The 12,043-nt window shown below is 38.8% G+C and overlaps 2 protein-coding genes across 2 annotated transcripts; both read right to left on the bottom strand.

The window, feature by feature from the left end:
- Positions 1 to 386: 386 nt before the first annotated feature.
- LOC148297127 (Sec23/Sec24 protein transport family protein) lies at positions 387 to 3,644 on the bottom strand. Its single transcript, XM_088247472.1, has 2 exons — positions 2,767 to 3,644; positions 387 to 2,188 (listed from the first exon to the last, which is right to left on the bottom strand). The coding sequence occupies exons 1-2, from the start codon at positions 3,454 to 3,456 to the stop codon at positions 530 to 532; spliced, it is 2,349 nt and encodes a 782-aa protein (XP_088103598.1). The 5' UTR covers positions 3,457 to 3,644; the 3' UTR covers positions 387 to 529.
- Positions 3,645 to 5,502: 1,858 nt separating this feature from the next.
- On the bottom strand, positions 5,503 to 10,688 carry MGT9 (magnesium transporter 9). The gene is made up of 11 exons (XM_021966405.2): positions 10,024 to 10,688; positions 9,877 to 9,906; positions 9,301 to 9,454; positions 9,013 to 9,134; positions 8,510 to 8,584; positions 7,317 to 7,544; positions 7,194 to 7,238; positions 6,354 to 6,398; positions 6,246 to 6,275; positions 5,991 to 6,110; positions 5,503 to 5,907 (listed from the first exon to the last, which is right to left on the bottom strand). The coding sequence occupies exons 1-11, from the start codon at positions 10,264 to 10,266 to the stop codon at positions 5,821 to 5,823; spliced, it is 1,179 nt and encodes a 392-aa protein (XP_021822097.1). The 5' UTR covers positions 10,267 to 10,688; the 3' UTR covers positions 5,503 to 5,820.
- Positions 10,689 to 12,043: the final 1,355 nt, after the last annotated feature.

Here is a 12,043-nt window from a genome sequence, read left to right as displayed (position 1 = left end):
GTTCCAAGAACAAATCACTTACCACAGCATCCAATTCAAGTTGTAATGGAGACAAAGGAGCCACAAAAATACCAGATAACAACCCCACAGTTTCACCCTATCTAACATTAGACCAGAGAAGCCTTCCTCAAACTGGCGCAAAAATGACCAGATGGCCAGTGCCTAAGAAATCATTCAAATTATGATTTGCCAATGTGAAATGAACATAAATAGTGACTTATTATAAAGAAGAGCTTAAAAAGATGCAACCAGGGAAGAAGCTAATATCATAAACACTAGATACGCAGCTACTTGTATTCATTCAAAACTGCGGGAAACTGAGACAACCGCTTGAACTCTAGTGACAAAAATGATAAGAAAAGAGACAACCGAAAACGCAAAAAAAATTAAAAAACATATGATTCGTACTCAAAAGCATCAACTGTTGGTAAATACAAACTACACACCTTTCTCTCTTCAAATATACACAAAAATTTCTTTTCTATGACATCGGTTAATCAAAAAAAGCTATATACAGTGCTCCTCTTCATCAGCCTTGCACTGCCAGGACCTGCAAGTGATCTAAAAATACTTGCAAGCTCAAATCATCAGTAAAAATAATATCTGAGCCATTAGAGTATGTTGAATTTTGGGTAACAGATGGATTCAACTTTGCAAGAAGAAACCTTGCCTGGCTACCATGCTGGTCACATTTAATAAGCCTAGGTGCAGGAACTCGGTCAGCCACCAACTGCTCTGCATCTATTTCCGGGGCTTCCAACAGCTTCCTCAAATTCTCATGGTTTGAATCCTTGTCATACCCAAGCTTCCTCCATTGAGCAATTTTGGACCCGTAATGAATAACCACATGAAAGTATGAATCAAAGAGCAAAATAACATCTGGAGATATGGAGCAGATATCTAGGAGGACGGGAACAGGTGGACCATCGAAGGAATATTGGAAAAGTGTGGGTTGGATCATGATAAGAGAACCCACCACCCCCTCACGATTCAGCATCAGCCGGAAGAAAGCTGTCTCATCCGGACTACAATTAAAGACATCAATAAACTGAGACCTCCTCAAGTAATACATGAATTGAGGAAACAGGGAGAAGTTGGATGTCAAGCGGAAAGAAGATGGATCTTCCTCAGCGTAGTCTCCAAATTTGGAAGCAAATCGGATCAACGTGTCATCCAGCCATCTGATAACATCTCGAGCAAAACAAGTCTCGGCTCGGTGAATAGCAAGTCTGGCTATCACTGAGGCTGCTGCTTCTTGATCAAACCCAGCAGCAATTTCTGGTGAACGGTTCCCAACCCATCTTCTCGCAGCAGTTGTCACCCTTTTCCGGATTCCCATGTTCCCATATCGGTATCGTGTTATGAACTGTATAAAGAATGCCGACCCAGGTTGAACATTCTGCTCATTACTCACTTGGAAGAAAAAAGCAATGCATGTTTTATTGGTGATTGTACCCAACTTCCACACGTAGGTACCACCCTCCCCAATCTCACTGCTACTCACTAAATTGTTGACTTTCCGAAGAGATACACAAGGACCTAGGGCTCCACAGATTTTAACATCTTTAGTGGTCACTATCTCAATAGTAGCATCCAAATACATCTTCAAATACCCCTCTTCATCATGAGTAAAAATGTGGCGCAAACATTTTCTGAATTGATTTGACGCAAATGACTCACCTAGCATCATGAAACCACCGGAACTCTCAACAGGGGCTTTCAGCTCTGCAACTCCAGCTTGATCAAGAGAACAAGCAAACAAATCGAGAACAATAGATGCATCAGTTAACCTCTGTGACACTTGCCTATAGAAGCTGCATGATCTACCATAAAAAGGTGTGTGACCATTGATGAGGTCTCGGTGAGTTCTGATGGAATTGCCAAGATTTGAATCAACAATAATTCCTGGACCCAAAGTTGCAGGTCCAGAAGTGAAGACCATGATCCTGGAGCCCGTGCTCACAGAGCATCCTTCCAGAAGTCCAACTGCAGCTGATATTGCTACTCCTGTAGACCTTAGCGGGCGATGGCCAGGCTTGCCTAGAAGTGAAGAATTGATCTCTTCAATTGCAGTAGTGATGTTGAACTCACATTCAGATACCGGTACCAAAAAGCCCTGCTTTTGATTAACTGACATCTTTCCGAGTTGCTGGTATGTTGGTCGTTTAATGCCCAGAAATTGTTGGGTCTAAGAGTTCAAAAACGTGCAACGCATTAAATTCCTATTACATATATGATGAGTTAACATTTCTATAAGCAAACTCAGAAATTCATATTAAGGCACAGGACACTCTATCAGGAAGAATAAAAGCAGAAGTAAGCTGGATCAATTGGCCAAGAAGAAATTTCAACTTCTGACCAAACATGGAGGCCAATGCCTAAAGGGCAGGAGCATTTCTATTTTTTGGGAACATTCAAGAAACTGAACCTGAATGGCAATGGGATTTCTACAGATACTGCTGGAAGTAGTATAACTACTTATTGGTTAAAACTCAACTATTCTCAAGGTATTAACTACAGACTACCAAATGGACTGCTTCAAAATTAAACTCCTAATTCTACATATTTCCACAAAATGTTTAAAATCTTCTAAACTACCTAAAGCAACTCATTCATATCCAAGCATTATTACCCCCAATACAAAGCACCTTCATATTGAACCATGCACTGAATGCTAAAGAAGATAATTAGAAGCACGAACAATATAACTTCTAATGCACATTTCTACTTTAACACCAATATGGCGAGTGAAGAAGAACCAAGTACCTGATGTGATGAAAGCTCCCGTGCTCCGTGAAACACCACGGCCCTCGAGCACTCCGAAAACCCAAGATCATGAACTCGAACCATTGAATCAAACGTGACCAGACCCACCAAAGCAGTCTCTGGGAGTTGCTCCACAACAAGCAAGAGCTCATTTTTAAGAGCCCCAAGCTCCTCCCCAGACGTACAGGCGTCTACAACGAACACAAACGCCGGTCTGAGCCCCCTCGGATCTCCATCCGGCAGAGAAGAGGGCACCGTCGACACCATAGACGACAACGACAAGGAAGAAGAGGACAACCCATTTGCCCAGTTGTGGTTGGGCCCGGAATTCGCTACTGGGCTCGCGGTTTTGGCGTACTCGACGGCGCTGTAAGTCGGGAAAAGCTCTGCGGGGAGATTTGTCTCGCCGATGTTGGAGTAAGAGTGAGGGAAGGAGTTCTTGTGGAGGCAAAACGAGCAGAACCAGATGCGAGACGTGTATTCGACCCGGGCATATGGGTTCAATACGGCGCCGCATTGGCGGCAAGTGACTGGGTCGTAGGGAAGTACTGGGAGCTCAGCTTGTTGCATCAATGGCGTGCACATGATGCTCAAAGGGATCACTAGATCTGCGCTCTCGGTTTTTGAAGCTGGCCATGAGTTCCAGCACCATCGGAGGCCTTCGATTGCCTCCAATTCCACGAAATCCATGGAGAACTCAATGAGGGTTTGATAAAGTTTCAGCCTTACTGTTTGGTTTCATGGGTTCGCTTGTGGGTTAGAGAAACCCTAGCGCCAAACTGAAGCAAGCCCAGAGATCCGGCCGGCCACGTTTCTCGTCTGAGTATGGAGGGTCTTTCTTTTTCGTGTGTATTTTTGTTTGTGTATGGGTATGGCTAATGGGTTATTTCTATTTGTAAAGAAGGTAAATTTCTACCATGATAAAAATGAACAGTAAAGAGGGTAAATTTTTTTGGTTTTTACCTACTGGATGCATTTTGTGCCGTTTGATTATTAGGATGCAAAATTGGGACGGTTATAATTGTAAATGCAGGTGTACCCAAGCCATGCAAAGCATTTTGGTTATATGCAGAACTCCAAGTGGCACCTTAGTGAGTCATATTTGTCAGCCTCTGGTTTAAAAATGAGAACCAGATGACCTCACCACACCAACCATGAAGAAACAACGATTTCTTTGTGGGATTATATGTACAATTCTAATTTTCTTTTTTCTAAAAACAAGAATTATTTGATATTAAAAGAATTGTATGTTTTTTGTGATAGGAATTAGGTGAAATGATCAAACATTTGGGTATGAAACTGTGACTATGTTTATCTGATCAAACTAGCAAGAAGGGGGTATATCAATGGAGATTGGAATAACATCAAATTCTGAGTGTTTATATTGGTGAGGGATCATCTTTGCAACCAAATAATATAATGCAAACCTTCAATGCAAAAGCTAACAAGAAAGGGATCATGGAGGACATGCACATCTACTTAATGATTTCCCCCCATCTTTTCTTAATTTCTTATGCATGACACATACCAAGTAGAGGAAGAGATAGAATATATGAATTTGAATAGATTTCTCATCTTTCTTCTGTCTTCACGTCTTTATATAATCTACACTCCTATTGTTCTCCTTTCAGTCTCTTTCCTTTCAAGATTTTCTTTCTTGTGGTCTGACAAATACATATAAGCGCTTTTCTGACTCTGACATAGTGTTACATTCAGTGACACTACGTATAACTATTTTGGTAACTAATAAAGCTAGTAATTAAAACCATAGCAATACCTCTGGTTTTTCATTGATTCTACCAACTAACTCTCATCGGAGAAATTTTTGTATGTTTCAGTACCATCCAATACACATAGGACATGTGGAAATATATTATTTTTATGTCCTATGTGTATTGGAAAATATTTTCACATGTCTCATGTGTATTGGATGGTACATCTAGAACATACAAAAATTACTCCTATCATTGCTGTCAATTGACTAAGTAGATTTTGTACACGTCATAACTTGAATGAAAAAAAGTGGTGTTATTATTGAAAGAAGATCATTTACTAGTCGTTTTGGTATGTTGATCTTGTACTTGTGTCTATAATGACTTGTTTGGGACAATAACCATTTGTTCTAGTGGCAGTTAGTCTTTATCCTATTGGATGAAGTCTTTGAATTCAAATTTCATGATCGATGGTTGTTAAATGAAAAAAGTATCAACGTTGTTATAAAGTTTAATAGTATGTTAATATGTTTAGTAACTTGGAATTGGATCAACTACTTCCCTAAACAATTTAATTATTGATTTTTCAGTTATTGGATAAATCGAATGAATTCGGTTTGCCAAAGTTTTAGCAATAAGTTTGTCAAGCACTGTCCAATGACTAACTGGCCTGACTTTATGGACATGATGGGGGTATGGTTCTGAACCTTGGGAGTGTGAAGCAATAAATAACAACGCCTAAACTGCACATTGATTTGGTTTCTTCACTGGTTTTAGCTCGAAAATTGCACCTCTTAACCATCATTCAGTTCAACTAATAATTAGAAGTCACCAAGGAGTAAACCATCATCACCAGCTTCTAAAGAATCCACGGACTTCAAGATTGACACGGGCAAAAAAGGCATTCAGAAAACAGATCATAGGCATAAACAGATGCGCAATTTGAAGAATGCATTAAATTGTTGCTGAGTACAGTTACAGTATTGTATGTTTGATTGAATACTTGTGTGTAACAGAACAAGAATTATGAACTAAAATCAAGAAATATGTATTCATTCTGTAATTGGTTTTACAGTCTGTGTTGGTGACTGAATCCAGTTAATCAAGTTGTTGACAATTATTAAACTTTGCAATATCCTTGGATTAGAAAGGCTGCTGCCAGATCTGATCCGATATAAAATTTCCCAGAGTGAGACTTTTCCCTCTTCAACCCTAACAGCCATCATCGACAGTCTTTAAGGGCAAAAGAATTATCAAAATTCCTTCACATATTTGCTAAAAACCCTTCGACACTATTTCTCAGACGATCCAAAAGATCAATCTCAGAATTCCTTCATAAAGTTCACGACCCGACCAACCCCTTGAAGCGAGCATATGACATGATTATTATGAACACACAAGCACAGACTATTCCCGTGACAATGCAAACCTGTCAATTCAAAAAGATTCAATCTCAGACATGTTCATTAAAGTCATACTAGACAAGATTGCCAGCAGAAATGCTTTGCATACCCATTTGAACATGTATCCGTAACCATCATTCCACGTATATGGGATATTCATGCCAAAAATTCCAGCCACCAATGAAAATATGGCCATACATAGAGTCCCAGCACTGAGAAAAAGCTCAAGCTGTACCGTGAAACATGAAGAAAATAAAAAGCACGTCTTACACAATACAGAATACAGAGACTCCAGAGGAAAAAATAAATAAAAGAAAATAATCCTGCATAGTGATCAGATAACTGCATAGGATGAAAAAAGCACCTGAATCAGCTGATTCCTGTGGTTATCAAGCTGAAATATGGAAGCACAAGTTATATCAGAAAACTTTAGTATGTTGCCATAAAAATTTAAGATTGATGAATCAAGTACCTGAATATTGATATAATCCTCTGTATCATCAATATATTCACGCAGCTGCAAAATATCATATTTTAACAGTCAAATTTGTTTAGTATATAGTGTAAATAATGTGGAAAATATGCCTAAATGTATTCCACGCTTAACTGTAGGTCTATGAAATTCCTTTTCTATTGACACAGTGAAAAATTCTTGTTGGACTATTTACGTGCATTTAAGGGAATTTTTTATGTGTTCACCCAATATCATCCCCTTCCTATCACATTAAGGTGTTGAAGACACAATAAGATGAGGTTCATGTTTCCAAGTTTCTTTAAAGTCTTTATCCTTCTCTTTACTGTTCTAAAACTCAGATCTTTACACAACATTCCTATGTCCCTTCCTTAATAGTGTATATAGAAGACCACTCTGTACACCCTCACTTGCAGGTTCTCAGGGTCATTATAATTCTGCTTTGATCAGTAAGGCATGATGACTCATAGCTCTGTTTTTTATTGGTTCTAAGCTGACCTAGAAATCACAGGTATTCTAGAAGTCACAATCTTGGGACTAGGGATTCTGTTAAAGGTAATATGTATAATGGCTTCACTGGATGTGTTGAAGGACCAGCTTACTCCATAGACATGCACCCTTTAAAATCTTTTGGTGGTTCTTACTTCCGCCTATCCCACCCTCCCTCTCTCCCAAAAAAAAAAACAAAACTTCAGATTCAAATGTCCTTGGACCTTAACAGGTTTGCATAGGGTCCAAGAGTGTTGGAGGGAGGGAGGGCGTGAGATAGGCTAGGTCCTAGGTTCAATTCTCCTTGTAAGCCAGAGAGAAAGATAAGTACGCATCTAAAACAGCACATACCGTAGCTAATTTGTTCAAGGTGCCATCAATCTGCATAAAATAAGCCTGCAGAGGTATTATTAGCAGATTAGTATATACACAGCTTCACTAAAACAAGACAGAAAAAGTATGCCAATGTTATACCTCAAGTAGCATTTCAAGTTCCTCAACATCATTCTCATCTCCACGAACAGTGGCAATGCTTGCTCTACTTGCCCGAGATATTTTTGAGCCTATGGTAGGGGAGGCAGGATACCAATTGGGAGGACCAGAGACACTAACTGGTGAAGATGCACCAGCCAACTTTCTTGACAAGTAAAGGTCAGCCATATCATCGTCATCATCCAACAGCTGTTCAAGCTCATCCCTTACCTGCAACAAGTAATACAGGATTACTTATTACCATGATTAACAGTAGTAAAGAGGAAACTAATGTTTTCTTTAATTAAACTCTGACTGGGAAAGTTTGTCTCATCTCAACTCCATACCACAAGTTTGGATAGCATAAGGCTGCAAATTCAATATGAGATACACAGCAGAAGACTATGTCTTACAGACATAAAAAGAAAGTGCATTCATAATGATACTAATTTAGACTGCAAGTATGAAGAAAACCTAATTGCTAGCTTTAGCGCCCATACAGCACAGCTCTTGGGGCACCCGAAGAGGGCTTCTGTGAAGCCAGTGTTTTAGGCGTTGACTCTTAAAAGTAATTTTGTGCCCCCACAGAAGCTGAAATATGCATATTTGAAAGGCTAAAATTTGAAGCTGTTTCTAGTTTTATTGAAAAAATATATATTAAAAAAGATTGTGCAGGAAGTTTCTATTTAAAATGTATTAATTTACACCATTACCGTTAAATTTTAACTAAATTCCATCCATGTCCTTTTGAATAACCCAAACAAAAAACGACTTATTGTTATCAGAACTTTAGAAAAAGCTATACTAACAGCGTAACTTTGCCACAAAACATCTACTTGTCAGATATGGATGACCAAGAAGTACAGTGGATGCACCTCAACCATTCATTTCTCATCTAACAATTGACCAAGGAAGTTAAATATTATACATATGTATGAGTGCTCAAATGCATCTAGCAAACTTATTAGTCATCTAAACAATGTTACTTTCATGAATCAAACATCTTATCTTATAATGTAATGCTTAGAAAATAGAATGAGGACAGTGGGTGGCATTGAGTATAACTACTCTCTCATCTTCAACACACACTAATGTGACAGAAATAGCATCTTGTGGTGATTGCATTAAAGTTCACTAACTCTCATAAGACATGAACTACGATGTAATTATTCACACCCTACAGGGAGATTATATACCTTTTGTACGCGAGCAGTCAACCTTGTCATTGCACTCTTCAATTTACGAACCCTGTCCAAATTGCGGCTGCTAATCTGCAGGTTGCATTGGATCAAAATATTGTCCAAAAGAAGTAGGCATAAGAAGTCATTCTATCATGGTTACAGATGCTAAGCTTAGAAAACCATTCAGGCAAGTATGCAAGCCAAAATTTATCTGAACCCTGATATCTAGAATCTCTTCTATGACACAATTTCACATTCACACAAGATGGCAGACAATTATCCCTAGACTTCATCGTGTAGTGCTTTAAGCAGAATTTTAGCATGCTGACAACTGAGACACCTAAACCTAATAACAGTGAGTTACCTAAATCAAACCAAACCAGTGAATGGAAATACTATATTCCTGTTCACTTTCTCTATTTTTTTTCCATTTAGCATTCCTCAAGAGGTGGAGACAGGCAACAACCATAGAGCCCATACAAAGACGCAAAGAAAATGAGAGAAAACACAAGTCCTACCTTTGAGGTAAGCTCATCTAAAGCAGGATAAGCAGCAGTCTCCAGTTCTGTCGTACGTGCAGAAAGATAACTGCAAATTGCTTCCAAAGCTACCTCCAAGGCCCGGAACTCAAATGGAGACTCTACATTGCATAATCTAGATCACTCAGACGTCAAAGAATAAAACCAGAACTCAGAAGTTTTGATGTTTAGGATGTTAGTGATAGATGTAAACATTTGTATATTTCCAAGAATACTAAAGACAGACACAACTCATCAATGATAAACTTTGAAATTACTAAGTCATACCATCTTCTTCACCGGCATCTAAATCAATTTGCCCAGCTGGGAACTCTTTCTCATCTTTTTGGCTTTCACGTATGGCATTTACAGGAGGCAACCGTCTTTGAAGCTCTTCAACAACAGGGATAACATTTTCATCCACTGGATCCCGAAGCAGCACCTATCCCATAACAAACTAACAATCACCATCTGCAAAAGAACCCCAACTCATAGAAAGTTGAAAGCACCACATTTTTTTCCTCTCTAGAACACCAGGACATAATACAGGTTTGATTTTCAATGTCCTGAATTTGCACCATCTATTTAGTTCCTCCTTCGATTAATTCCCCCTCCCCCCCCCCCACAAAAAAAAAAAGGAAAAAAACAATTAATTCCCGGGTTGACCATTATGTACTGGTCTCTTAAAATACATATACTACTTCGTCTCTTAAATCAGCAATCTTTAACTACGCAACAAAAGTAAAAATTAAAAATTAAATACTGATGGCTATTCAGTTCTCTGACCCCTCAAAAAACCCAAAACAAAATCAATTCAGCAGAAGAAGAAAACGAATTTATTTACAGAAAGAGAGAGAGGCTAACCTCTTCAGCAGTGATTATTGCTTTAATATGCTGCACACCCAGATACAAACAAACCCAATTCAATTAACAGCAAAAACAAAAACACAACAGCCAAAAAACTTTAAAAAAGCAAAACAACAAAATTGAAAATTGAAAAGAGAAGAGCACCTCCAAATTGAGAACTATAGCCCTGTCGCGGCCGAGAATGGTGGAAGGGTAAGAGAGCAAAGGATCGACAATGCGAAGATCGCGAGCGTGAATGTGAACTCTGTGCATGATGGCATACTTGTCCACGTCCAAGACTGTAGCTTTTCCCGTACCGTCCAGCAAAACCCAACTCCGAGACGACTTCTTCTTCACGGCCACCACCGCTTGTGGGTCCACCGGCACCACTTCCCCATCTCGAGCCATATCTGACCATCCCCGAAACCCAATCTCACTCACATCCCTCACTTTCAATTTTCAACAAACCCAACAACTCCTAATCTCAATTATAATACAATTTAGTTTGTATCATTGAGAATTTTAATGGGGAAGTGAAGAACTTGGCGTCAGAAAAGCCAGGGGCGGTGAGTTGTTTATGTTTATTCAATATTTTATTAGTATTTTCGTTTTTGTGTGATTGTTAATTTTGGGGATTGGATTATTAGGGATTTGGATTGGGGCAGTTGTGTTTGTTGGGAGAGAAAAAGGAGTTTGGGCTGTGGGTTGCGTTTATGTTTAGGGTTCATATGGTGCGGTTTGTTAGGGGTGAATTGGGAACTTGACACGCAAGAAAAGGTTTCTCAAAAGGTAAACAAGAAGAGTGTGGGGCTGCTTGGACCACAGGATTTCTGAACCTGCGGATCTATTCTTCTGGGGTAGGACTCTGTTCTCGTACGACACCACCCTTTGACGGTTGACTGATCATACAAACCGTATTCAAATTCTCGTCATCGTCGCGATTATACCAATCAATTATATCACATGATTATATTTTAATGCTAAATACAATAATTTGTTAAATTTTACAAAAACAATTTTAAGCGCATCTTTGCAGCCTAAAAAAGCAAAACAAAATGTTTTTTTTTTTTTTTTTTTGTCACATAAGATTTGGTAGTTATAAATGACATCAAGGCCTTTTTAAGGGAGCAAATCAAATCAAATCTGTGTTTCGTTCAAGTCGATGGTTTTCTGATCACAGAGTGTTCCAAAAGAGGCAAACAGACTTTACCTTGTTTTTCAGAAAACAAACAAACTTGTCTATTTGGGTATACAAACAAACTTGTCTATTTGGGTATATAAGCCGTCCCCAAGTCTTTTGTTTTTCTAATGCACCTTTTCCAGTCCATGGAATTAGATTTTTTTTTTTTTTTGCCCCTTTATCAAACGTAAGCTAACCAACCAAAACACTTACTATGTCCTTTTTTGCTTGTCTTGCTTTAGTATCGTATGGTTCATGCAAGCGAACAAGAGGCTATGGTTAGAGGATGGTTCAATTCAAAAGCTTTCTTATTTCTCCATTTTCACCTATTCCACCAAACATTAACAAATAAAGAGGCCTACATGCACTGCTTGTTTTTTACACTTAGGATTGGTTGTGCCACCGTACACCGTGTGAAAATAGATGTATTTAATACGATGGGTTCGTAACATTTTTTGTGCATATAGACAAAAGCACCGTAATGCCCCCAAAAAAAAAAAGGGTCTAGTCCAATGAAAATGAGCTTTGACTTGTAGACTAATTGTCTTATGTTCGAACCCTCATGGCACCTTGATTGTGTGTGTGTGAGAAACTCTCCCTCTTGTAATTTAGACTATCGCTTATATTAAAAATATAAAATAAAAAACAACCGTAATGGGTTAAATACCCTTTGTATTAAAAATATCCGGTTTGGCATAGAAGCACCTTTTACATCGACATTGAGGAGCTCGTGGACTTGTTGAGTGTGACATTGAGGGGTTGGAGTATCTCATGGACCCTTCTTCTCTCCTTCTCTTATATGAATTGACACTGACCGTTACTGAAGTCCCCACCAATCTTCCTTTGTCCAAAATCCTTCTGATGTAGGACTATTGCCATAGAAGGAGATATTCCGGAGGTCATGTGAAAGATGCTCTTTTATCTTTTATGATATAGACATCAAACTACATGACAAGATAATAACAAAATACAGCGAATGAGCCAGAGTCCAAGGCCCAAGGAGTC

This window comes from Prunus avium, chromosome 1 (genome assembly GCF_965620075.1).
Source record: "Prunus avium chromosome 1, drPruAviu1.hap1.1, whole genome shotgun sequence".
Classification (NCBI taxonomy): Eukaryota; Viridiplantae; Streptophyta; class Magnoliopsida; order Rosales; family Rosaceae; genus Prunus; species Prunus avium.
The sequence above is the reverse complement of the archived record's forward strand: the minus strand, read 5'-3'. Positions and strand labels throughout refer to the sequence as shown.